Raw genomic sequence first — 27,061 nt, forward strand, 5'->3', positions numbered from 1 at the left:
ATCTTAGCAACTAATTTTCACTTTATAGTGTTTTAGATAATGTGGAAAATTCACTTAAACTTGGCATTATTTATAAGCATAAATGGCCAATTAAAGTTATCATTTTTGCTTCAAGTACATTCTTTCCTGTGTGTGACTTTAGCAGATGTCCCTCAGATACACGGGAGCTACCGACATGAATACCAAATCAGCATCTTGAATTTCTGAACCTAGAGCTCTGTAATTAAGCAATAAGCATTGTTCTGGGAAGAGAGAAGCAGCAGGTCTTCCCTTCCTCCTAGTTAGGGTTAGGGTAAAATTTTCTTTCTAGATTCAATCTTGTGTCTAATCACATAAACTAAACCTGTGCCAAATGATCAACCAATCACAGAGAAAAAATGCTCGTGTTGCCACACTCTTCATTTCATATCTATGAAATAATAACTAACCATTATTTGCACAGTACATAATTATATATTTTATCATTGGTTTTTAAAACTTTGGGCAATTAGACTTTTACAAGTAAGCTAATGGGTTTTTACCATTTTTACTGTAAAAGTCACTGTAACACAATATTCTGATCCTTAAAGACTTCACTATAATGGCTTTAAACATGTTGGTAAATGCATGGAATGATTGAAGTGGGATGTTTTAAAAGTCCAAAGAAATTCCAGACTTATTTTTTAAAAATTAAGTAGAAAAGCTATGTTCTCAATCTACAGAATTACATTTTCTGATGTAATTATCAAGGAAAATGTCACTTGATACAGCAGGGAGAGAAGAGAAGAAAGAACAGAATAAAAATGTTGCAGTGAGTCGAATATTTCATTCAATCTCCTACATGTGACTTTCATTGGCACATTTAAAAGGATAATATTAATGTCATTGGAAAAATAGAAATGTAATCTGGCAGAACAGCTCATTTTCCTTTTGGGAAAACCATTAAGCAAACTATAGGGTTTGTTGTTTGGGTATTTCTATAAAGATAAGAAGATCAATACAATTATTTTAAAGACTGACATTACCGTAACATGGCAAACTTAATATTTGTTTTATTTTCTTTAAGTATCAGGTCATTTGTACAGATCAGCATTTGAATTTTTTTATTTTTTTAATTTTTAATTTTTAATTTTTTTGTAGAGATAGAGTCTCACTTTATCACCCTTCGTAGAGTGCTGTAGCATCACAGCTCACAGCAACCTCCAACTCCTGGGCTTAGGCGATTCTCTTGCCTCAGCCTCCCAAGTAGCTGGGACTACAGGTGCCCAGCACAGCGTCCAGCTATTTTTTTGTTGCAGTTTGGCAGGGGCCAGGTTTGAACCTGCCACCCTCAGTATATGGGGCTGGCGCCCTACCCAACTTCCTGAAGCTTTTCTGAATGTCTTCCTCACACTAAGTGTTCATAGGAAAAAGAGTAAATATTTATAACACAGTGTCTTGTTATTGTATAATAATTATATTGACTGAAGAAAAGAAGATTTTCCAGCTATTGTTTTTGACTAATGTTGGTGATTGTTAACTTTTACATGCAAAGAAAAATATACCCAAGTAACTGCATCATTCGTTAATCATTCCACGCGTCTCTCAATCTATCAGAAAGATATATTCCTCCAAACTGACTATGAAGTGAATTCTGCATACCAAGCTTATATTCCCAGTGATTTACTGTACACATTAAAGACATGCTTACAAAGATGGATCAGCCTCACAGAAACAAAAAGCAGTTTTCTGTTTCACTTGGAAACCTCCATTTGCCACAGTTCTGTCCTCTATGCTCATGTTAAAATCCAGAGATAGAGACAGAGATATTGATAATATTATAATTAGAGAGACTCTAAGTAAATAGTATTTTAGAAAGAACATAATTCTATTTTACCAGAATTACTGTTTGTGAGTACGAAAACAACTCTAGAACAGCAAAAGTACAACCTGGGGGTATTTCTATCTGCAGAGATGGGAAAAACAAGGAATCCCCTTGCTCTGATTCCAGTTTGGTCTCCAGTGCTCTTGTCAACATTTTCTTGCAAAAGAATTCTTCCTATCAAGACAAGTAATACTCAGAAATTATTGCTTTTTTTTTTTTTAATTGAAACCATAAAAATAGAGAGTAGACTTGTGGATGTTTGAGTCTGGGAAGGGTGAGGAGGGTGGGAGAGGTTGGTTAATGGGTCTAAAGGCAGGGGAGTGGGTTCAGTGCCCCGCAGCACTGTACATGACTGTGGTTGACTATAATTTATTGTATGTTATCAGAAAGCTAAAAGGGAGGATGCTGAATGTTCCTGACACAAATAAATTCCGAATGTTTGAGGTGAGGAATATGCTGATTACTCTTCTGTCATCAGGACACATTGTATAATCCATATCATATATGTATGTACAATTATTATGTGCCAATCAAAAATAAAAGAATGAAAGAAATTATTGGTAAGTTTTTACCATTTTATTTCAACTGCTTATCAACCCAATGAGATAGTTGGGTCATGGATAAGTACCCAGCCTCTAGTTCAGGGAGACTGGATTGGAATCGACTCCCACACTTATTTAGCTCTATCTTATCAGTGACTTGTTTAACCTTTTTAAGTTTCAATTTCTAAAAAATAACAATAATAACAATGGCTAACTCACAGGCTAACTGTGAAGATTTAATGAGGTAATGTGAATAAATTGCTTAGAGAGAATAAGTAATCCAGTAAGTGTTTGCTATAACTATCATGAGATACTAAAGCTGAAAGATCATCTAGGTCATCTAATCTCTCAACCAAGATTAGATTCAGTTTTCTTAATTCCTTTAGGAATCATGCATGACACCACACTCTAGCATAAAAATGTGGCCTATGGAATATGTTAGGGTACATGGCAAGGAGGAACAGGTGGTAAACTGTCCCGGGTTGTCCAATGGGCCAAATGTAATCCTTAAAGTGGAAGAAGGGAGGATTTGGAGAACACCCTTAGTCAAGTATCACAAGAATGGAAAAGCAAGCATCTGATGTACTCAACACTAATATAAAACTAGAAGATGAACAACTACACTCCACACGAGAGAAAAACACATTTAAATTCAAGAAGAGGGGAGAGGCGAGGGAGGAGGTGAGCTCTCACGTATGGATACAATTCAGGGGCACACAGCACACCTCCTGGGTGAAGGGCTCAAAGGCAAAGAAGGTAACCTAATCATATATACCCTATGTTAATCTAAAATTAAAAAAATGAAAGATGAAGGAAGAGTCCAAAAAAAGACAGGTGGTGAGGGAAGCAGAGTCAGAGAGATGCAACATTTCTGGCTTTGGTGATAGAGGAAGGAAGTCATGACCAAGGAATGCAGTGGCCTCTAGAAGAAGGAAAAGGCAAGAAAATGCATTATATCATAGACTGTCCAAAAAAGGACACAGCCCTGATGATACTTTGATTTCATCCCACTGAGACCTGCCTGCTATGCTGGACTTCTATGTCAAAGTACTATGAAATAATCGATTTTTGTTGAAGTCAACAGTAACCCAATTAGTACGTAATTCAATTTATATATATTATTAATTGAAGTAACTATGTACCTCTGCTTAAATTTGGGAATCTTCCAAGAAAGCAGCAAGATTCTGCCATATGACTATGACATAGACACTAATCAGTAGAGTTATGCCTTTGCTAATATAAACTTGTTAGAATAAACTGATTTCTATCTTAGTTTGGAGTCACAGCTCAAAATGCCTTTGGCCAAATTCCTATGCCCATTCATTCTTTGAGATTGCCAGATAAAGTCTGCAATCCAGCTATCACACTTTGTTCAGCATGGCTAATTTATAATATATATGAGGATCTAATGCAAGAATAAAATGGTCTCTTTTTTTTTTCATGAGAAGAACAGTATGAAGCAATAAACGAATGTCTACTATGTTCCAAATATTAGGAGCTTTATAAACATTACATGAAGTCCCAACAATAATCTTATAAAACAGATGCCATTTTAGAAATGACAACATTTGACCTAAATAAATTAAGTTCCTAAACTTGAGGCCAACAGTAAGCGGTGGAGCCTGGAGTCTACCACGGGTGCTCTTTACCACTTGCCCGATCCTCTTCCATGGAGGTCCCTGCATATCATGAGCTGTTTATGTGGTGATGAGAAGACAACTTGGTTTGAACAGAAAATGAAGGCTTTCACAGGGCATGAAAATAGGCACTCTAAGTAGAAGAAAATCAGACACAAAACGAGAAGTGTGAAAGTGTTTAAAGGTTAAGGAAAATTTCATATCAAAGTAATTAAAAAGTCTTTCTACATTTTTAATTTACACGGAGAAAGGAAAAACAAAAAATTCTGCTTAGCTAAATCATTCAGTTATTTCAAAATTGGCTGAAGCCCTCCTTAACAGAAGCAATTTATTTTAGCTGCACAGATCAGTAGCATGATGTTAAGGCCATTGTTTGTAATACGTGCACTAGTTTTAAACAGTGATGAGTGGGAACAAAGATGAATGTACACCTCATTTTTATTAGAGAAAACTGAAAACATCGAACTTGCAAAACTCAAGACTTGATTGAGATTTCTTTTTGTTAAGAAATAAAACTAGGTAAAAAAAATGGTTCTCGGGTGTTACTTTAAGCAACATGACTTGCACACTAAGTGTCCCCACCCAAATGTGGAATATCATATAAGAATGACAGTCCGATTTTAAAGTCTGTTTCTTATGTCCACAATAAATGTTTAAGTTAAATAGCACCCGATCATTCAGTTCTAGCAACTTCTAGGAAGCATAATTATTCGTCTCATATGAAATGTAAAGTAACCTACTTATGAAATGGCAGGTAAATGACGTCTATAACAACATATTTTGTAAATATTAAAAAGTAAAAAATAAGCTTGGGTTCATCATTAAAGAAATAAATGAATAGAAGATTAAAATACGACATAGTTACACAATGGAATAGCATATCATAATAAAATAATGAGCTAGAGCTTCGTATTCCAACATGGATAGTTCTTAAAAATACAAAATTTTGTTTAAAAGAAACCAAAGTTAGAGAAAGAGTCGTACAGCAAGATACCACATATGGAAATTAAAATATACAAAATAAAATTGTATTGTTTATGGACACATGTGTAAACATACATAAGACACTTGACTTTAAAATATACCAAGTTCACTAGGATATTTGTCACAACAAAAGTGAGGTAAAGTTCCAACGGAAATGTTTAATTCATTTTTATTAAAAAAAGTCTAAAACATGAGACTCTGTCTTTAAATAAATAAACAAATAAAAAATGTCTAAAAAAAATTAACATTAAACCAGTGGTGGGATTGGGCATTTTTTTTTTTTTTAATTGAGACAGAGTCTCACTTTGTCACCCTCAGTAGGGTGCTGTGGCATCACAGCTTACAGCAACCTCAAACTCCTGGGCTCAAGGAATTCTCATTCCTCAGCCTCCCTAGTAGGTGGGACTACAGGCACTCGCCACAACACTTGGCTATTTTTTTTGTTGTTGTTATTTAGCAGGAACTATGATGGGATGGAACCCACCAGCCCTGGAGCATGTGGCTGTCAACCTAACCATCGAGCTACAGGCACCCAGCCTGGGAATATTATTTTATCTTTTAATATTCAGTATTCCACAATAGTTATGGAAGTGATCTTTTTTGGAAATAAATTATTTGGATATTTCAGGCAAAAAGTATTTTTAATGAACTATTCAGAAAATGATTTCAATTTATCATAATATATCAATTTACCATAATATCAAAATATTTCTCAAGGTTTATGACAATCACATAGTTTTACTAAAAATAAATTTAATCCTCTCTGAGGATTTCAAGATAACCAGGCAATGTTGGACCTTCTGTAGAATATCATTCAGGGAAGAAAAGTGAAGATTTCAAACTCTCATAAAGTCCTCTTTGTTCTAAAAATCTACCGACCAAATGGCAGCTCAAACTGTTTATCTGCAACTCTCTTTGACGTGTGTGTGTGACAATAAGAGGAAAAAATGCTTCATTGTTTGTGGTAGTTGAAATGATTTAATCCTTCAGACCCTGTTGATCACTAAGGATCATCACAAATGCAAGGTGAAAAAGATGATGGAAACTCAGAGACACCAGCAAAATGCAGATGATGGAAACTCAGAGATTCCAGTAAACACACCAGTGCCTGCATGGCTGGCAGGCTTTTCTGATTGGTCCCATGAGATACTTTGCTAAGAAGAATATGTTCTAGCTCCATGTAAACAAAGACCACAACAGCTGTGATGTCTGAGTTCCGGATATGAAGCCTTACACAGCTGCCCCTTCTTTATAATCAATTTTTAAAACTTGACTTTCTTTTTTTTTTTTTTTTATAGAGACAGAGTCTCACTTTACCGCCTTCAGTAGAGTGCCATGATGTCACAGGACTCACAGCAACCTCTGGCTCTTGGGCTTCAGCGATTCTTCTGCCTCAGCCTCCTGAGCAGCCGGGACCACAGGCGCCCGCCACAACGCCCAGCTATTTTTTGGTTGCAGTTCAGCTGGGGCTGGGTTTGAACCCGCCACCCTCGGTATATGGGGCTGGCGCCCTACTCACTGAGCCACTATAGAAGATGTAAATCTACACCAAGTTACACAAACATGAAAAATAAGTATTAACAACATGATGGAAAAAAAAAAAGTCACCTTGGTAAGAATATCTGGATGGGGCAGCTGATCTTCAGTAACTTCCCCACTCTACAGAACAGTGATTTTCAACAGGTGTGCTAGCACACTGGTGTGCTAGGAACATTTTTAAAGATTAGTAATTAAATTATTTTCAAAAGAAGTTCAAAGCATATTAAGTATATTCTTTGCCTTACTCTTTTTCTTGATCAACATAATTTAAGCGTGCTGTGGAAGTTTAACTATACAAGATACAAGAGGTTGAAAACACTGTGGATACGACGTAAAGTATCAGAATCACTGATCTCTACAGAGAACTTGACAAATTCAATTTGATATTGCAATTATTGTCAGATAATCTTCCATATGCTCATAATTGTGTTAGAAAATAAGGAGAAGGCAAAATCCAAAAGAGGCAAAGTCCTCTTACAAACATCCCCAAAGGGACGTTGCTCTTGAGTAAGGATGACGGATTCTTGAAGCAGGGTCCAGAAGTGGTCTGCAGGCCCTCCAACTATTCCAAACACCTTAGATATGTTAGAGATATGTCTTCCTTCAAAAATAGTAAAATCGAGAAGTTAACTACCTTAATGGGCTTAGTGAATGCTTTAGAGTCTATTTTTTTTTTTTTTTTTTTGCAGTTTTTGGCTGGGACCAGTTTTGAACCCACCACCTCTGGTATATGGGGCTGGCGCCCTACTCCTTGAGCCACAGGCAGCACCCTAGAGTCTGTTTTTTAATTTAATTTAATTTTTTATTAAATCATAGCTGTGTACATTAATGTGATCATGGGGCACCATGCACTGGTTTTATATACAATTTGAAATATTTTCGTCAAACTGGTTAACATAGCCTTCTTGGCATTTTCTTAGTTATTGCATTAAGACGTTTATATTCTACATTTAGTAAGTTTCACATGTACCCTTGTAAGATGCACCATAGGTGTGGTCCCACCAATTATCCTCTCTCCACCCATCCTCTCCCAACCCCTCCCCTCCCTCTCCCCTTTCCCCATATTCTTGGGCTATAATTGGGTTAGCATAGTAGGGCTGAGTACATCGGATACTTTTTATTCCATTCTTGAGATACTTTGCTAAGAAGAATATGTTCCAGCTCCATCCATGTAAACATGAAAGAGGTGAAGTCACCATCATTCTTTAAGGCTGCATAATATTCCATGGTGTACATATACCACAATTTATTAATCCATTCATGGGTCGATGGACACTTGGGCTTCTTCCATGATTTAGAAATTATTAATTGGGCTGCAATAAACATTCTGGTATAAATATCTTTGTTATAATGTGATTTTTGGTCTTCTGGGTATATACCTAGTAGAGGAATTGTAGGATCGAATGGCAGGTCTATTTTTAGATCTCTAAGTGTTCTCCAAACATCTTTCCAAAAGGAACGTATCAGTTTGCATTCCCACCAGCAGTGTAGAAGTGTTCCCTTTTCTCCACATCCATGCCAACATCTCTGGTCTTGAGATTTTGTGATATGGACTAATCTTACTGGAGTTAGATGATATCTCAAAGTAATTTTGATTTGCATTTCTCTGATGATTAAGGATGATGAGCATTTTTTCTATGTCTGTAGGCCATGTGCCTGTCTTCTTCAGAGAAGTTTCTCTTCAAGCCCCTTTCCCACCATGAGATGGGATCACTTGTTCTTTTCTTGCTAATACGTTTGAGTTCTCTGTGGATTCTGGTTATTAAACCTTTGTCAGAGATATAACCTGCAAACCTTTGTCAGAGATATAACTTGCAAACCTTCTCCCATTCTGAGGGCTGTCTTCTTGCTTTACTTACTGTGTTCTTGGCTGTACAGAAGCTTTTTAGTTTGATCAGGTCCCAGTAGGGTATTTTTGATGCTGCTTCAATTGCGCAGGGGGTCCTCCTCATAAAATACTCGCCCAGGCCGATTTCTTCAAGAGTTTTCCCTGCACTTTCTTCTAGTATTCCTATAGTTTCATGTCTTAAGTTTAAATCTTTAATCCAATGAGAGTCTATCTTAGTTAATGGTGAAAGGTGTGGGTCCAGTTTCAATCTTCTACAGGTTGCCAGCCAGTTCACCCAGCACCGTTTGTTAAAAAGGGAATCTTTTCCCCACTGAGTGTTTTTAATCAGCTTGTCACACTTCAAATAACGGTTAAGTAGCTGGGTTCATCTCTTGATTCTCTATTCTGTTCCATACATCTACCTTTCTGTCTTGGTGCCAGTACCATGCCGTTTTGATCACTATCAATTTATAGTGTAGTCTGAGGTCTGATAGCGTGATTCCTCCTGCTTTGTTTTTATTTCTGAGTAATGTCTTGGCTATTCAAGGTTTTTTCTGATTCCACATAAAATGAAGTATTATTTTTTTAAGATCTTTAAAGTATGAGAGTGGAGCTTTAATAGGGATTGGATTAAAATCGTATATTGCTTGGGGTAGTCTAGACATTTTAACAACATTGATTCTTCCCAGCCATGAGCATGGTACGTTTTTCCATTTGTTAACATTTTCAGCTATTTCTTTTCTTAGAGTTTCATAGTTCTCTTTTTTTTTTTTTTTTATTGTTGAGACAGGGTCCCACCCTATGCCCCTGAGCAGAGTGCAGTGGGTGTGGTAGCTTACCACAACCTCAGACTCGGGCTGCGGGCACCCCACTGCCTCAGACTCCGGAAGCCGCTGGGATTACAGGCGCTCGCCGCGGCGGCGCCCGGCTGGGTTTTTCCATTTTTTTCACGAGGGGGTCTCACTGTCGCTCAGGCGAGTCTCGAACTCCTGAGCTCAAGCGATTCTCCTTCCTCAGCCTCCCACAGTGCTGGGATTACAGGCGTGAGCCACCGCGCCTGGCTCATAGTTCTCTTTATAGAGGTCGTTCACGTCCTTTGTTAAATAACCTCCCAAATATTTCATCTTCTTGGACACTACTGTGAAGGGAATAGAGTCCTTGACTGTTTTTTCAGCTTGACTGTTGTTGGCATATATAAAGGCTACCAACTTACGAGTATTTATTTTGTAACCTGAGATGTTGCTGTATTTCTTGATCATGTCTAAGAGTTTTGTGGTAGAATCCCTGGTGTTTTCCAGATATACAATCATATCATCTGTGAAGAGTGAAAGTTTAATATCTTACGACCCTATATGGATACCCTTGATTGCCTTTTCTTCCCTAATTGCAATTGCTAAAACTTCCATTACAATGTTAAAGAGCAGTGGAGACAATAGGCAACCCTGCCTGGTTCCTGATCTGAGTGGAAATGACTTCAATTTAACTCCATTCAATATGATATTGGCTGTGGGTTTGCTGTAGAAGGCCTCTATCAGTTTAAGAAACGTCCCTTCTATACCAATTTTCTTAACTGTTCTGATCATGCTAGATATTATCAAAAGCTTTTTCTGCATCAATTGAGAGAATCATATGGTCTTTGTTTTTTAATTTGTCTATGCGATTAATTATATTTATAGATTTACATATATTGAACCAGCCTTGAGACCCTAGGATAAAACCCACTTGGTCATGGTGTATAATTTGTTTGATGTGTTGCTGGATTCTGTTTGTTAGGATCTTGTTGAATATTTTTGCATCAATATTCATTAATGGTATTGGTCTATAATTTTCTTCTCTTGTTGGGTCTTTTCCTGGTTTGGAGATCAGGGTGATGTTTGCTTCATAGAATGTGTTGGGTAGTATTCCTTATTTTTCTATATTTTGGAATAGGTTGAGTAATATAGGTACCAGTTCCTCTTTAAAGGTTTGGTAGAATTCTGACATGAAGGCATCTGGTCCCAAGCTTTTCTTTTTAGGGAGATTTTGTATAGTTGATGCTATTTCAAAACTTGATATAGGCCAATTCAGCATTTCTACTTGATTCTGGCTAAGTCTTGGAAGGCGGCAGGCTTCCAAGTATTGGTCAATTTCCTTCAGATTTTCATAGTTCTGAGAATAAAGTTCATTGTAACATTCATTAAGGATTTTTTGAATTTCTGAGAAGTCTGTTGTTTTTTCATTTTTGCCATTTCTGATTGATGAAATTTGAGATTTTACTCTTTTTTTCCTGGTTAGATTAGCTAAAGGTTAATCTATTTTATTGACCTTTTCAAAAAACCAACTTTTTGATTTATTAATCTCTTATATAATCCTTTTGTTTTCAGTTTCATTTAATTCTGCTCTAATTTTGGTTATTTCTTTTCTTCTGCTGGGTTTGAGATTGGAATGTTCTTCCTTTTCCAGTTGCTTGTGATGTCCCATTAAGTTAACTTCCTCTCTTTCCATTTTCTTGAGGAAGGCTTGCAGTGCTATAAATTTCCCTCTTAGTACTGTCTTTGCAGTATTCCAGAGATTCTGATAATTCGTGTCTTCATTATCGTTTTGTTCCAAAAGTTTGGTAATTTCCTACTTAATCTAGTCTATGACCTAGCTATCATTCAGCATAAGGTTATTTAGCTTCCATGTTTTTGTATGAGTATGCAGATTCCTGTTGTTACTGAGTTCAACTTTTATTCCATGGTGGTCCAAGAAGATGCAAGGAATAATTTCTATTCCTTTAAATTCACTGAGGTTAGACTTGTGACCTAAGACGTGATCAATTTTGGAGTATGTTCCGTGAGCTGATGAGAAGTATGTGTATTCAGTTTTGTTGGGATGAAATGTTCTGTAGATGTCTGCTAAATCCAAATGTTGGATGGTTAGGTTTAAGTCTAAAATTTCTTTGCTCAGCTTCTTATTGGAGGATCTAACCAACACTGCCAAAAGAGTGTTAAAATCTCTGACTATTATGAAGCTGGAGGAAATCAAGTTGCTTATATCTGTTACAGTTTCTCTTATAAATTGAGGCACATTCTGGTTGGCTGCATAAATATTAATAATTGAAATCTCATCACATTGAGTATTACCCTTAACAAATATGAAGTGACCATTCTTCTCCTTCCTTACTTTTGTTGGTTCAAAGCCTATTGTATTTGCAAATAGAATTGCAACACCTGCTTTTTTCTGATTTCCATTTGCCTGAAATACAGATAACCATCCCTTCACCCTGGGTCTATATTTATCTTTTAAGATAAGATGAGATTCTTGTATGCAGAAGATATCTGACCTGAGTTTTTGTACCCAGTCAGCCAACCTGTGCCTCTTGAGAGGACAACTTAAGCCATTCACATTAATGGAGAATATTGATAAGCCTGGTAGAATTTTGGGTGCCAAATTTTTCAAAAGTCCAGTGGACATTTTTTAATCCTTTCACCACTGTGGAAGTTGGAGTTTGATCAAAAGTTTCTGAGTGTGTTTACTTTTGTGGTAAAGGATTGTGCTGGTCATTATGGAGGGGATTGCTGTGAGTTCAGAATTGCAGGTAGAGAATATATACAGTTTTATACAGTTTTATGCCTGGCAGGAGAGTGCCATGACACCCTATTAGGAGTAGTAGGTCTGGTTTTCAGAGGGTCTCTCCCCTGGGATAAAATGGGAGGACGTCTGGACTTTGCTTGCTTGTTTTTATGGAGTACTGCAAGCACTTCTCATGGGGGATGTGATTCCTTTCTGCTTGGCGATGGATTTTGTACCTTTTTTTGTCTCCTTCAGATCGCAGCTTGCCTCAGCAGGGTTGATGTGTGTTCTTCACCCTTCTCTCTTGGCTCAGCTGCAAACCATCAGCTTACTTGATAAACTTCTGTCCCTTAACTCTCCTTCTGGATGGGACCCTCTGTGGAAACCTGGTTCCAGTCAGCCATCTTGCCTCCACCCCCCTTGAGTCTATTTTTTTAATGTGAACTTTCTCTCAATTTTATATTTGTAGTTTCAGTTCTCTTTTTCATTGATTCCTCAGGACGGATTTGCTTTTCATCTAAAACACTTTAATTTCCTCTGTACAGTTTTTGTATAAAAACTTTCAATATATATAATTCTATTTGTTACTATAATCAACTTTTATTAACTTTATATTCAAATTTTCTCTTTAAGGGTATTTTTTGTAATCATGTCAATAATAATTGCAATGATCACTAATTTTAATCTACATTTTTCAATATGACCTACATTCTAACACTAATTAAATAGCTAGTACATCAATGCTTAGATAAAGCCAAAGTTGCACAGTATTAGAGATTTTCAGGCTGTTCTCTGCTATATATTCTGAAGAATTCCATCTTATTGGTGTATTTTTCATTAATTCCATAAACATTTTTTGTACGTTGCAGGAATATATAAGGATGAGCCAAACCAGACATGGCCCCTTCCCATACGGGTATTGACATCCAGTGGGGGTAACATTTCTACCAGCCACGAAATAAGGAAGACTTAAGGAGGCAAACAAGTATAGCATTGCCAAAGATGACCTTTTAGGTACTTTGAAGTTTTACTCTGTACCCAGAACAGGTGGGCATCCAAATCCAAATATACAAAATCTGAAACCTCCAAAATCTAAAATATTTCAAGTGTCAACATACACTCAAACGATGTACTCCCCAGAGGATTCTGGATTTTTAGTTTTGGGATGCTGCGCTGGTAATATAATGCAAATATTCTAAAGCCTGTAAATATCCAAAATCCAAAACTCTTCTTATGCTCAGCATTTCAGATAAGGGATACTATACAGACTTTACTTAACTGCATCCTTATTTATATTCATTCCTCAAAAGAATAAAAACAAACTGCTCTTTCTATTTCATTATTCCTTTGATTTTTATGAATGATGAACATTGGAAATTTTGGGGATTTCTAGTGTAATGCGTGACATTTGCTCTCCTGTGTATACCCCAGAAGAATAGAAATTGTGACAAATAACAAACCTTTATTTACCTCTCAGTCAAGTCAGATTTTTCATGCACTGTCTCAGGACAGAAATAAAAGTTTGCATCACAATTACTGTCTTTCAGACTGGGCAGATCTACTCATGATATCTTGGAAAATGATAGGATCAAGAAAGAGAACAGTCTCCAAAATGACGGGTGTCACCTCAAAGCCACACCTGGGAAGGAGGTGGACAGAACACACTTACTGGTAAGTGGTCGGGCTGATGTTGATGCGCCGAGGGTGACTTCCCGACTCGAATTTGCTTGCCAGAGTGACATTATTTCCGAACAGGCAATAACGTGGCATTCTCACCCCAACAACTCCAGCCAGCACGGAACCTGAGTGAATGCCTATCCTCATCTAAAAAAGAATGAAAAAGGACACGAATATATTGGTTTTCATTTGGTATGCAATTATATTAATGAAAGGTGCTACTAATTCTTAAAAAAATTAAACTACAATCTTCTCAAAGACTGGAGGTGAATCTTGGTCCTTTTTTTGAGCCTAATATTTAGATATTATACTGCTCAATGAATGCAAATGTTGTGGGATAAATGAATAAATGAATTAATTAAATGCAAAAATCTAAGTTTAATTTGCTACATAAATCTGTTATAGATTAAATTGGGTTTCATTTGTACATAGTATGGGCTAACTGAAAAGCGTATAGTGTATTAGTCTCCAGTTTTCTCTCCAGTTGTTCTTACAGAAAACTCTATTTCTTCCCTTCATAGCATTAAACACAATTGTAAATTAAAGATTTATATTTGACACTGACAACTGTCAAACAGAATCCATTTTTCTTCACAAATGACAGTACAGTATAGAAACAGTTTGCCTTTATGTCGTGACAGCAGAAAGGGCAAGCTTCGAGACATTTCTCTTCTGACACTTGTTCAATTCATGCAGAACCCGTTATTCAGCTTCTTTACCTTGCCCATTTGTTTCAAATGATCCGATATTGTTGGAACAGTAACAGCAAGCCTTGCTGCCGATTCATGCCCTCAGTGTAAAGTTGATATACACTTAAATGTGATTGCAGTAATGATCTCACATCACATGTTTCACACCAAAATAAATGAAGCTGATGGAGACCAAATGGGCAATGATATCCTTAGTTCTAGGAGAACACAGAGCATCACTGAGAAACAAGCAGGAAACCCAACCCCAGAGGTCCACCAGGTAGGCAAACCATCATCTCTTCACTGCCATGCCCCTCTCGCCAGAAAAAAAAAAAAACTCACTCTGAGATAAACCTTGTCGTAGGAATAGAGACTTCTGTGTGGAGAGACTCATAAGAAGATAGGTTGAAATTAATGTGACCTAGCTGCATAACCTTTTCATTTACTTTTAAAAAACTGACTCCATAAAATTTATTTGGAAATTCAATATGGTAGGAAGAGTTAATGTATTTCAGAAAGAAGAATAGGGTATTTTCCCTATTGCATATCAAGTCTTAGTCTAAACACATCTGATCAGTGCTTGGATACCATCATATAGAGAAACAGACTAATGGAGAAGGGAGCCCGGGCAGCCTGCCATGCAGATACACATGAGCTAGATTCATGGAAAAGTCAGCATTTCAAATCAGCACGAAAAGGACATCCTTTCCATTAGAATGCTCTGGATCACTTTGTTAATGTGGAAAACAGTATCAAGTAAATTCAAGATCTTAATGTGAAAAGCACAACTTTACAGCTTTAAAAAGGATTCTATTAACACTAACTAGAGAAAGGTCAATCTGTGGTATCAGTGAAATTCCCAAATACAGACACTTTAAAAATGTAGACTTTTATCTGTCTCTCAACAACAGGTCCCAGGTGAGTGGTGCGGATGGTCAGGCAGCCCTGTCTCCTCCCCGTCCCTGGCCCGTCTTCAGAGCACCCTCAGTTCCAGCCACAGGATGCGGGATGCAGACAGCAGCAGCCTCCCTCTGAGTGCTCTCATCTCTTCATGTAGATCCATCTGACATCATTTTCACTCAGCCCAAAGAACTTCTTTAACATTACCTTTTTTTTTTAAAGGAAAAAGATTTAATATAAAACTTCTAGATTTGCATCTGATAAATGATAAAATTTATGAAATATCCTTCTTTTGATGAGTTCCAGTTTTCCATATTAACCATTTTGATTTATGTTGCCACCTCGTCCCATGATTTTCTACGGCTTTCCCCTGCCTTGACATTTCTTATACTATTGGGCCACTGATAATGGACTCCTTCAGCTTTTATATGTTTGAAAAAGTCTTCATTTTGCCTTCATGTTTAAAAGATTTTGGAGGAGGGTCAGGGGCGGTGGCTTACACCTGTAATCCCAGCACTCTGGGAGGATGAGGCAGGGGATTGCTTGAGCTCACAGGTTCCAGACCAGCCTCAGCCTAAGCGAGACCCCATCACTAAAAAAAACCAGGCATTGTGGCAGACCCCTGTAGTCCCAGCTACTTGGGAGGCTGAGAGAAGAGAATCACTTAAGATTGATGTTGCTGTGAGCTATGATGCTACAGCACTCTACCAAGGGCAACAAAGTGAAACTCTGTCTCAAAAAAATTTACTGTATATAGAATTCTAGGTTGACAGTTTAATTTTTCCCTTCTGTACTTTAGAGATATTGCTATCCTGGCTCCTCCCCTGCATTGTTTCAGATGAGAAATCTGCTGTCATGATTATGCTAATTCCTCTGTATGTAACAAGTATTTTTATTCTGTTTGCTTTTAAGGCTTTCTTTTATGGCTAGTATTAAGTAATTTGGTATAATATCCCTTGGTGTTACTTTCCTTATGTTCTTGTGCGTGCCTTTGTTTAGTCTTGGATCTGTTGTTTTATAGTTTCCATCAAATTTGGAAATTTTCCAGCAATTACTTTTTCAGATATTTTTCCTGCCCACTTCTCCCTCTTAGAAATTCTAGTTATGTGTATTTTAGGCTGCTTGCATTATTTCCAAAGTTCTGTAATTTTCATTGAAAATAATTTTTCTCTATTTATTGGAGATAATTTCTTTCGGTATATATTCCAATTTATAGTCTTTTCTTTTGCAATATCTTAGCTGTTGTTAATAACATCCAGTGTATTTTTTATATCTAAGTTTCCTCTCTAAAAGTCCAAGTTGATGTTTTTTATCTTCCAGATATCAATCTAACTTTTAAACATATGGAATGCAGTTAAAACAATGGTTTTAGTGCTCTGGACTAACAATTTCAGCTCTGTATGGATCAGTTTTGATTGACTGACTTTTCCCCTTCAATATGAGTAATATTTTCCCAGCTTTTCCTCATGCCTAGTAAGTTTTCACTGGATTCTGATATCATGAATTTGACTTGTTGAGTGGTGGATATTTTTTATATTCTCATAAATATTCTTGAGCTTTGTTCTTGGATTCAGTGAAGTTCCTCAGAAAGACTTTCTTCCTTTCAAGTCTTTCTTTCAAGATTTTTTAGGGAAACCTGGAGCAATGTTGCACAACGGACTAATTATCCCCCATCATAAGGGCAAGCACCATGTGTACTTTCTCCAATGCTCTCAATTCACGAGGTTTTCCAATCTGCCTGATGGAAAAAGGCATTGTTCTTCCAAGTCCTACCTGACTTCCAGGTACCTTTTACTCTTTTGGGGGAGTGATCTCCCCTCCCAGGGGGCTCAGGTATTTCATTTGACACATGATCAGTGCTCTGTGGACTACATGAGGAGAACCTTTAGATGATATCCGGGGGTCTGGGTTCAAATATCCCCTCTCTGGGACTCTGTCTGTTACCTCTGGGCTTCTTGTTCTCCTAGATTCTTACCTCCATCTCATTAATTCAAGGAGTTTGCTGAGTGCCTCTGGTCTGATCCCTGAGCAGCAGCCTGGGTATCTGTCTAAGTCATCAGCGAGGACACTCACGGGCTCAGCTTGTGTGTACTGAGCGGCAGCCTGGGTGTTTGTCTAAGCCGTCAGCGAGGACACTCACGGGCTCAGCTCGTGTGTACTGAGCGGCAGCCTGGGTGTCTGTCTAAGTCGTCAGCGAGGACACTCACGGGCTCAGCTCGTGTGTACTGGCAGCCTGGGTGTCTGTCTAAGTTGTCAGCGAGGACACTCACGGGCTCAGCTTGTGTGTACTGAGTGGCAGCCTGGGTGTCTGTCTAAGTCGTCAGCGAGGACACTCACGGGCTCAGCTCGTGTGTACTGGCAGCCTGGGTGTCTGTCTAAGTCGTCAGCGAGGACACTCACGGGCTCAGCTCGTGTGTACTGAGCGGCAGCCTGGGTTCTGTCTAAGTTGTCAGCGAGGACACTCACGGGCTCAGCTCCTGTGTACTGAGCGGCAGCCTGGGTGTTTGAGTCTAAGCCGTCAGCGAGGACACTCACGGGCTCAGCTTGTGTGTACTGAGTGGCAACCTAGGTTCTGTCTAAGTTGTCAGCGAGGACACTCACGGGCTCAGCTTGTGTGTACTGAGCGGCAGCCTGGGTTCTAAGTTGTCAGCGAGGACACTCACGGGCTCAGCTCGTGTGTACTGAGCGGCAGCCTGGGTGTCTGTCTAAGTCGTCAGCGAGGACACTCACGGGCTCAGCTCGTGTGTACTGGCAGCCTGGGTGTCTGTCTAAGTTGTCAGCGAGGACACTCACGGGCTCAGCTCCTGTGTACTGAGCGGCAGCCTGGGTGTTTGAGTCTAAGCCGTCAGCGAGGACACTCACGGGCTCAGCTTGTGTGTACTGAGTGGCAACCTAGGTTCTGTCTAAGTTGTCAGCGAGGACACTCACGGGCTCAGCTTGTGTGTACTGAGCGGCAGCCTGGGTGTCTGTCCAAGCCGTCAGCGAGGACACTCACGGGCTCAGCTTGTGTGTCTCCTCTCTCTCAGGAATCACTGTCTTCCATTGCCGAGTGCCCAGTGCCATGAAATTGTTGTTTCGTGTATTTGTCCAGATTTTTTTTATTTTTTAAGATGGAAATTAGCCGGGCGTTGTGGCGGGCGCCTGTAGTCCCAGCTGCTCGGGAGGCTGAGGCAAGAGAATCATGTAAGCCCAAGAGTTAGAGGTTGCTGTGAGCCGTGTGACGCCACGGCACTCTACCCGAGGGCGGTACAGTGAGACTCTGTCTCTACAAAAAAAAAAAAAAAAAAAAAAAAAGATGGAAATATAAATCCAATCCCTGAACTTGATATTGGGTGAAAACAGAAGTGAGATTTTCTGATGAGGATTGGCTATTTGGATTTAAAGCAAAACCTAAATGGCGATATTCCTTTGAAATAAGTATAAAGCACCTATTTCTAAAGTTAGAAAAGCCCTCTGCAATACCATATTTCTTTGTGGTTATGTTTACTTTCAAAAGGTCTATTTATACTGTCACGTTGTGAAATACAGATTTGCTTGAAAAACACACAGACCTTAGATGCTGTAAGTTGCCATTTTGGGTTTGTGGTCACTGTAGTAATCATTTTAACCAGAAGAAGAGCAAGAGTGATTATCATCAAACAGACACAATTTACAGCCTTTTTTTGTGTGTGTTTTCTGACACCAACTATATAGAAGACTTACATACTTCTAACTCAGCCTATGATAAGAAGATTTGAGGGATTTTTTTAAGCCAAATTTTCAGAATGAGAATTATTATAACCTGAAAAATGCTCAAGATATAGCTGGGTGTTGTGGTGGGCGCCTATAGTCCCAGCTACTTGGGAGGCCGAGGCAAGAGAATCGCGTAAACCCAAGAGTTGGAGGTTGCTGTGAGCAATGACACCACGGTACACTACCAAGGGTGACAAAGTGAGACTCTGTCTCAAGAAAAAAAGAAAAAATACCCTGATGTCCTTTGGGGAGGAGTGATCATAAAAACAAACAAACAAACAAAAAAACCCCTATTTTTTCTCTTAGAAGTCCATCTAAAAGCTGCATGAGTATGAACAACCACAAACCAGCACGGACACGCTGTCCCTGCCACTGCCCTGTAGTGGGACAGGACTCAGAGAGGTGTTTCGTTTGGGAAGTAAGACAATACCAATAGTTTGGGAAGTAAGCTGAATCATCAGACATAATTTTCTTTAGCATTTCTTTTGACAACTTATTAAAATTTCCTAGGAATTGTTTTCTAAACAAGGACATCTCTGATTGCCTCATTCAGAATGTGCCAAGAGCATCTGTTACATAAAACAGAGAGATACGTTTAACCATCAGTGAAGGGTTTGGATCCATTTGGGCAATATTTAGCTTTATTTAAATGGGTTAACCGAGCAGTAACGTTTGCATCCATCTGGCTAGTAAGCTCTCACAGAAGAGAATTTATTTGCACTGAACCATGGTTCTCAAATGGGACCACGTATGCCCCTCAGTGGACATTTGGCAATGTCTGGAGACAATTTTGCTATTTTCACAACAGGGAGGGAGAGCTGCTAATGGTTATCTATCAATATCTAGCTACTGGTAGAGCTACAGATTCCCAGGACAGCTCCCCACCCCCAGCGAAGAATTCACTAGCCTCAAATATCAATTGTGACAAAATTGAAAAACCTTGCACTAAATACACCTCTGGGAACCTATTAGTAGTAAAGAAGCCTAAGTAAAAATGTAAATGCTTAATCAGATCAAAGCTTGGATAAAGCACACAAGACTTTTCTCTTAAGAGAAAGTTCATGAAAAAGATAATGTTGTCCGAGGGATTTATTAAAAAAGCACAATGACTTTAGGATATAGCCTGAGGTTAGGTTACCTATTACCCAACCTTGTATGTCCTCAATGTATATAATAGCACAAAATTCTGAGACACAGCAAAGTCTCCAGTTATCAAAAGATTCAGTTATTTTCACATTATTCCATAATACATGTTATTTGTTAACCAAGACTTACAAACAATTGCATATTTAGAAAACATTCCTACTACAACTTTTAAAAACAGAAGGCTGTGTAGTTCTCTACCTCAGTAAGCCAAAACTCTCCCTAGTTTAGTAAAGGAGAAATGTAGGGTTCAGAGGGCAGCCCAGAACCTTTAGTCCAGCTCCATTTTTACAAATAAGCTAAGGTCTAGAAAAGCACAGTGAAAAGAGCAAATTATTGTGAGGGCCAGCTCTGGACTTTCTATCATTAGGCTTTGTCTTCAGTGTACTGTAAAAAGCATCTAAATTGAGTGATGTCTCAGGCTGTGTCTACCAGGCCCATCAGACATAGACAAACAAATCATATTTCATCTGGTTTGCCTGTTCTGTTTATACAGAAGGATCAACAAATTCCACTGGAAACTCAGAAAAAATAAAGGATGCATTAATTTATTAGTGTACCTTCAATCACGCAGCAAAAACCTTCCATCCCACTGTTCATGATTTTCAACACTAAATCTTTCCTGACTGGTCTACTCACCACACTAAGAAAATGCTTCATGCAGCCATGCCTCTGAGATTTTACTCATGTCGATTGCCTCATCTGAAATACCATCCAGCCTGAATCACAGACTCTGTTCTAAGTGCTCAGAGTATAAAGAGAAACCAAAGAGTTTTTGTTGTTTCAGAGTTTTCATTCAGAGAATTTATTTGATGTAAAAGGTAGAATAGCTAACTGAAATTATGGTCAATATTAACAAGTTAAAATATCCGAAGCAGGATTCATGCAGCAGGTGGGTGGGAAGGACCAAGTCTGGAGAATCAGGGAAGTGTTTCTCAGAAAAAGTACTCTTAGCTCATGCTTCTACATCCGAGAAAGTACACGTTGAACTCAGTTAATCCATACCTGAAGAAGAACAGTCTCAGTTAAGCAAGAAAAATGTCCAAACTAAAATCGAAGGTCTATAGTAGAGAAAGAAGAAAGTCTTCTAGTAGAAAAATCCAGTTAGCTGTTCACTCATGTTTGCCTTTATGTAAGTATTGTACTTAGATTTATGTGATTTTAAGCTTTTGAGAAACTTTTAATTAACTGCTTCAAGAGAAAGAAGCTTAAAGCCATTATTCATATTGTTAGGCAAGAATAAAAGAAGCACTTCATCCTTTTACAAGAATTAGTTAACATGTACTATGAAGTTTTATCATAAAATACTCCTTTCATCAACAAAATGAGATAAAGTGTCATATTTTTGTCTTATTTTTAATTAATAATCAATATTTCCCTAATAAGAATATTAATATTTTAAATTCTAATTTCAAAAGCTCAAGATTCTTGGGAAGAATACAATCAACTTACATCCAGTCATAGTTTTTACGATTTCTTCTTGGTCCCCACATGTACAAGGAATCAGGGAGAGATAATTGTGTGGCATTGTGGCATTTTCCTCTCTATCGGGGGGACAGCCTGATGGTGTCAGAATGTGGTGTTTTCAAGTAGTAACTCTTGGGCAAACACCACTTTGGGCAGCATATCTTACTGTGTTTACTTTAAACATCCCAAAAGTACCATTCATAGATAAATTTCACTTTATAGAAAGTATCTGACCAAATAAGTGTTCTCACCCTGGTATGATGCCATATAATTTCAGACATACAATACAAACTATTATGACTTTTCTAAAACAAAATATGGTGAGATTTTACAAAATACAAAATGCATTTTACAATAATGGGGAAAAAATGGCTTTATAATCTTATTTATGTTTTTTGATGAGGAAGGATAGAACCCTGTAAGAGACAGCTGGGAGACAGTCCCTGGAATCAAACTGCTGATAGTTCTGAGTATCAGAGTCTGCCATGGGGACACGGCAACATGGCCCAGCTTCTCCACTGCCTATGCCCAGGGCAGATGCTAATGTGTATGTTGTTATTTAAATGCATTTGATAGGGGGAGGAGACAAGATGGCTGACTGAAGCCAGCTTTCCACAGAGGCTCCCGTCCAGTAGGAGAGTTAAAGGACAAAAATTCAGCAAGTAACCTGGTGGATTTGAGCTGCACTAAGAAAGAAGTTTGTAGAACGCATGTCAACCCCACTGAGGCGAGCTGCAACCACAAGGATACAAACAAAAGGTACAAAATCCATCACCAAGTGGACGGGAGTCTCCTCCCCCCTGAGAACGTCTCAGAGTGCCCCACAAACAACCAGGCAGAGTTCAAAGCTCCTCCCACTACACTCCATGGGAGAGACCCTCTAAAAACTGGACCTACCTCCCCTACAAGGGTGCCACGGCGTCCTCCTGCCAGGCATAAAACTGTATAAACTGTATATAGTCTCTACCTGGAATTCTGAGCTCCCAGCACTCCCCTTCACTCACACTGAGGTCTGGAGGCCAGTCCCGGTTGGCGGAGAGGGGACTGCACAGGAGTGGCAGTTCCCTGAGGCACAGTGTGACAGCCGTCTTTTGGTGACAATACGGCCAGGCATAAAACTGTGTAAAGCTGTGTGTGCTCTCTGCCTGCAACCCCAGGCTCCCAGCGCTCCCCGCGCTCCCCTCTGCTCTCACTCCAAGGTCTGGAGGCCTGTCCCCTAGGGGTCCAGACTCTTGGGCGATTGCTCGAGGGGTGTAGACAGTGCTGGGCTGCAGCCAGTTTGTGCAGACTCTGGGGTATGGGAGCGGAGAGAGGACAGTTGGCCGGAAGGGAGCTACACCTGACCAGCAGTTGCATGAGCCATAAAACAGTAGCCCTCTTTTGCTAGCAATACGGCTCACTACCGAATATTCTGAAGCCACACCCCCTGCCTCCCTGGCAAACAGAGACTCTGAGTATAGGATTTGCCTGAGGCAACTCCAACTTGCAAACCGGGGAAACTCCCAGAGTGGGGCTGACCCTGAGGTCAGCTTTACTAAACCTAAGATGCACCTGGCCCTCAGGGGATCGTCAGCCTATAGACAATACAAGAGCAAGACAAGCTGATTTCGAACTCAATTCAGCTTCTCTTCTGCAGGGGAACTGTAGAGTTGTTCTGTTCTGTTCTGTCAGTAACATTAGTCAGGGGCAAGACTGGACCTGAGTGAAAACTCCCCAACCTTCATCACGCGCCTGAGGTTGTCAGGCCTCACCTCCTCCTGCTAGAGAGAGGCCGGCCTGGCAGACTTCCTTGTGATTCAGGCAGGTGCAAACTCCTGGAGTACCGATTCACTACAGGCAACTGGATCAGCCAACTGCAGGGCTATCAGTGACTGGGTGTGACAGTGGTGAAGGTGGGGAAGGAGGCAGCAACTTTCCCAGACTGATCTATTGGCTGGGTGGCTCCTCCTGACTCCATGCAGCACTGGAGCAAGCCACACCAGAGTAGTCACCAGACCCCTGTGATCCAGTTCACAGAGATCGCTTAAACTCTCTCACCTGAGAGAGGTGCAGACTGAGACAATTGATTTGGACTTTTTGAACCGAACCAATCGCCTGAGGACAAATCAGGTGGTGCCCTGGGTGCACGGTGGTAGGAAGGTTTGATTTTTCTTTTCCAATTGTTTGCCGGTGGGGGGTGAGGTGACTTAATTGCTGATATTTCTCCACAGCTGAGACTTCAATCCAGACTATCTGTTTCACAAGGGTGGAACAGAAACCACCTGAAAACAAGACAGAACCACTTAGCCCCACCACACCAGATAGGGCCACAACAGGCCACAACAGGCCTGTTTCTCAAGCCACAACACTGTAAAGGCCCTCGACAAAGCCCCAGGGGAAAAATCAAAGGGAGTAAAACAACCATGGCGCAGAATCAGCGTTAGAACTCTGGTAACATGAATAACCAGAATAGATCAACCCCCCCCCAAGGAAAGATATGGCAGATGTAATTGAAGATCCCATTCATAAACAACTGGCTGAGATGTCAGAAATCAAATTCAGAACTTGGATTGCAGACAAGATTAACAAAGTGGAATTAGGAATTCAAGGAGAAATTCAAAAGTTGTCTCAAGAATTTAACGAATTTAAAGACAAAACCACCAAAGACTTAGACACACTGAAGCAAGAATTTGCAGCTCTCAAAGATATGAAAAATACAGTAGAATCCCTCAGCAACAGAATGGAGCAAGCAGAAGAAAGGATTTCTGACATTGAAGATAAAGCCTTTGAACGCTCCCAAACTCTCAAAGAGGAAGAGAAATGGAGAGCAAAAACGGATCATTCTCTCCAAGAGCTCTGGAATAATTCAAAGAAGGTGAATATCTGAATCATTGGAGTTCCAGAAACAGATGAAGTGGCCTTGCTGGTCACAGAGGCCCTTCTGCATGAAATTATGAAAGAGAATTTTCCAGACATGCCTAGAGATTCTGAAATTCAGACAGCGGACAGCTTCAGAACCCCAGCACGACTCAACCCCAATAAGACATCCCCCAGGTATATCATAATTAACTTCACTAAAGTTAATATGAAGGAGAAAATCCTCAAAGCTGCTAGGAGAAAGAAAACCATTACCTTCAAAGGGAAGAATATTAGAATGACTGAAGATCTCCCTGCTGAAACTTTTAAGCCAGAAGAGGGTGGTCACCGACTTTTAATCTCCTAAAGCAAAATAACTTTCAACCCCGGATCTTGTATCCAGCTAAATTGAGTTTCATTTATGATGGAGAAATTAAATACTTTAATGACATTCATATGTTGAAGAAATTTGCAATAACCAAACCAGCTCTTCAGGATATTCTCAGACCTATCCTCCATAATGACCAACTCAATCCTATACCACAAAAGTAAACTCACTCAGAAACTTTGGATCAAACTCCAATTACCACACTGGCGAAAGGATTAAAAATGTCCACTGGACTTTTGAAAAACTCGATACCCAAAACTTCACCAGACTTATCAATATTATCCATTAATGTGAACGGCTTAAACTGTCTTCTAAAGAGGCAAAGGTTAGCTGACTGGATACAAAAACTCAGGCCAGATATTTCTTGCATACAAGAGTCACATCTTAACTTAAAAGACAAATACAGACTCAGGGTGAAAGGATGGTCATCCATATTTCAGGCAAATGGTAATCAGAAAAAAGCAGGTGTTGCAATTTTATTGGCAGATACAATAGGCTTTAAACCAACAAAAGTAAGGAAGGACAAGAATGGTCACTTCATATTTGTTAAGGGTAATACTCAATATGATGACATCTCAATTATTAATATCTATGCACCCAACCAGAATGCACCTCAATTTATAAGAGAAATTCTAATAGACATGAGCAACTTGATTTTCTCCAGCTCCATAATAGTCGGAGATTTCAACACTCCTTTGGCAGTGTTGGATCGATCCTCCAACAAGAAGATGAGCAAAGAAATCTTAGATTTAAACCTAACCATCCAACATTTGGATTTAGCAGACATCTACACAACATTTCATCCCAACAAAACTGAATACACATACTTCTCATCAGCACATGGAACTTATTCCAAAATCGATCACATCTTAGGTCACAAGTCAACCTCAGTAAATTTAAAGGAATAGAAATTATTCCATGCATCTTCTTGGACCACCATGGAATAAAACTTGAGCTGAGTAACAATAGGAATCTGCATACTTATACAAAAACATGGAAGTTAAATAACCTTATGCTGAATGATAGCTGGGTCAGAGATGAGATTAAGAAAGAAATCGCCAATTTTTTGGAACAAAATGACAATGAAGACACAAACTATCAGAACCTCTGGGACACTGCAAAGGCAGTTCTAAGAGGGAAATTTATAGCACTGCAAGCCTTCCTCAAGAGAACGGAAAGAGAGGAAGTTAACAACTTAATGGGACATCTCAAGCAACTGGAAAAGGAAGAACATTCCAACCCCAAACCCAGTAGAAGAAAAGAAATAACCAAAATTAGAGCACAATTAAATGAAATTGAAAACAAAAGAATAATACAACAGATCAATAAATCAAAAAGCCGGTTTTTCGAAAAGGTCAATAAAATAGATAAACCTTTGGCCAACCTAATCAGGAAAAAAAGAGTAAAATCTCTAATCTCATCAATCAGAAACAACAAAGACGAAACAACAACAGACTCCTCAGAAATCCATAAAATCCTTAATGAATATTACAAGAAACTGTATTCTCAGAAATATGAAAATCTGAAGGAAATTCACCAATACTTGGAAGCACGTCACCTTCCAACACTTAGCCAGAATCAAGTGGAAATGTTGAACAGGCCCATATAAAGTTCGGAAATAGCATCAACCATACAAAACCTCCCTAAAAAGAAAAGCCCGGGACCAGATGGCTTCACGTCAGAATTCTACCAAACTTTTAAAGAGGAATTAGTACCTATATTACTCAACCTGTTCCAAAAGTTACAAAAAGAAGGAAGACTACCTAACACGTTCTATGAAGCAAACATCACCCTGATCCCCAAACCAGGAAAAGACCCAACAAGAAAAGAAAATTATACACCGATATCACTAATGAATATAGATGCAAAAATATTCAACAAGATCCTAACAAACAGAATCCAGCAACACATCAAACAAATTATACATCATGACCAAGTTGGTTTTATCCCAGGGTCTCAAGGCTGATTCAATATACGTAAATCTATAAATGTAACCAGCACATAAACAAATTAAAAAACAAAGACCATATGATTCGCTCAATCAATGCAGAAAAAGCTTTTGATAATATCCAGCATCCCTTCATGATCAGAACACTTAAGAAAATCGGTATAGAAGGGACATTTTTAAAATGAGAGACCATCTACAGCAAACCCACAGCCAATATCATATTGAATGCAGTTAAATTGGAATCATTTCCACTCAGATCAGGAATCAGACAAGGCTGCCCATTGTCTCCATTGCTTTTAAACATTGTAATGGAAGGTTCAGCCACTGCAATTACGGAAGAAAAGGCAATCAAGGGTATCCATATGGGGTCAGAAG

The 27,061-nt window shown here is 39.0% G+C and overlaps 1 protein-coding gene across 1 annotated transcript in view; it reads right to left on the reverse strand.

Moving 5' to 3' along the window:
• GUCY1A2 (guanylate cyclase 1 soluble subunit alpha 2) overlaps positions 1-27,061 on the reverse strand; it is a 350,273-nt gene that overhangs the window by 13,356 nt on the left and 309,856 nt on the right. The window contains exon 7 of the mRNA XM_053595047.1: positions 13,577-13,731. Coding sequence (XP_053451022.1) covers positions 13,577-13,731 — 155 coding nt within the window. The remainder of the gene's footprint in view (positions 1-13,576; positions 13,732-27,061) is intronic.

The sequence above is a fragment of the Nycticebus coucang genome, chromosome 6 (assembly GCF_027406575.1).
Source record: "Nycticebus coucang isolate mNycCou1 chromosome 6, mNycCou1.pri, whole genome shotgun sequence".
NCBI lineage: Eukaryota > Metazoa > Chordata > Mammalia > Primates > Lorisidae > Nycticebus > Nycticebus coucang.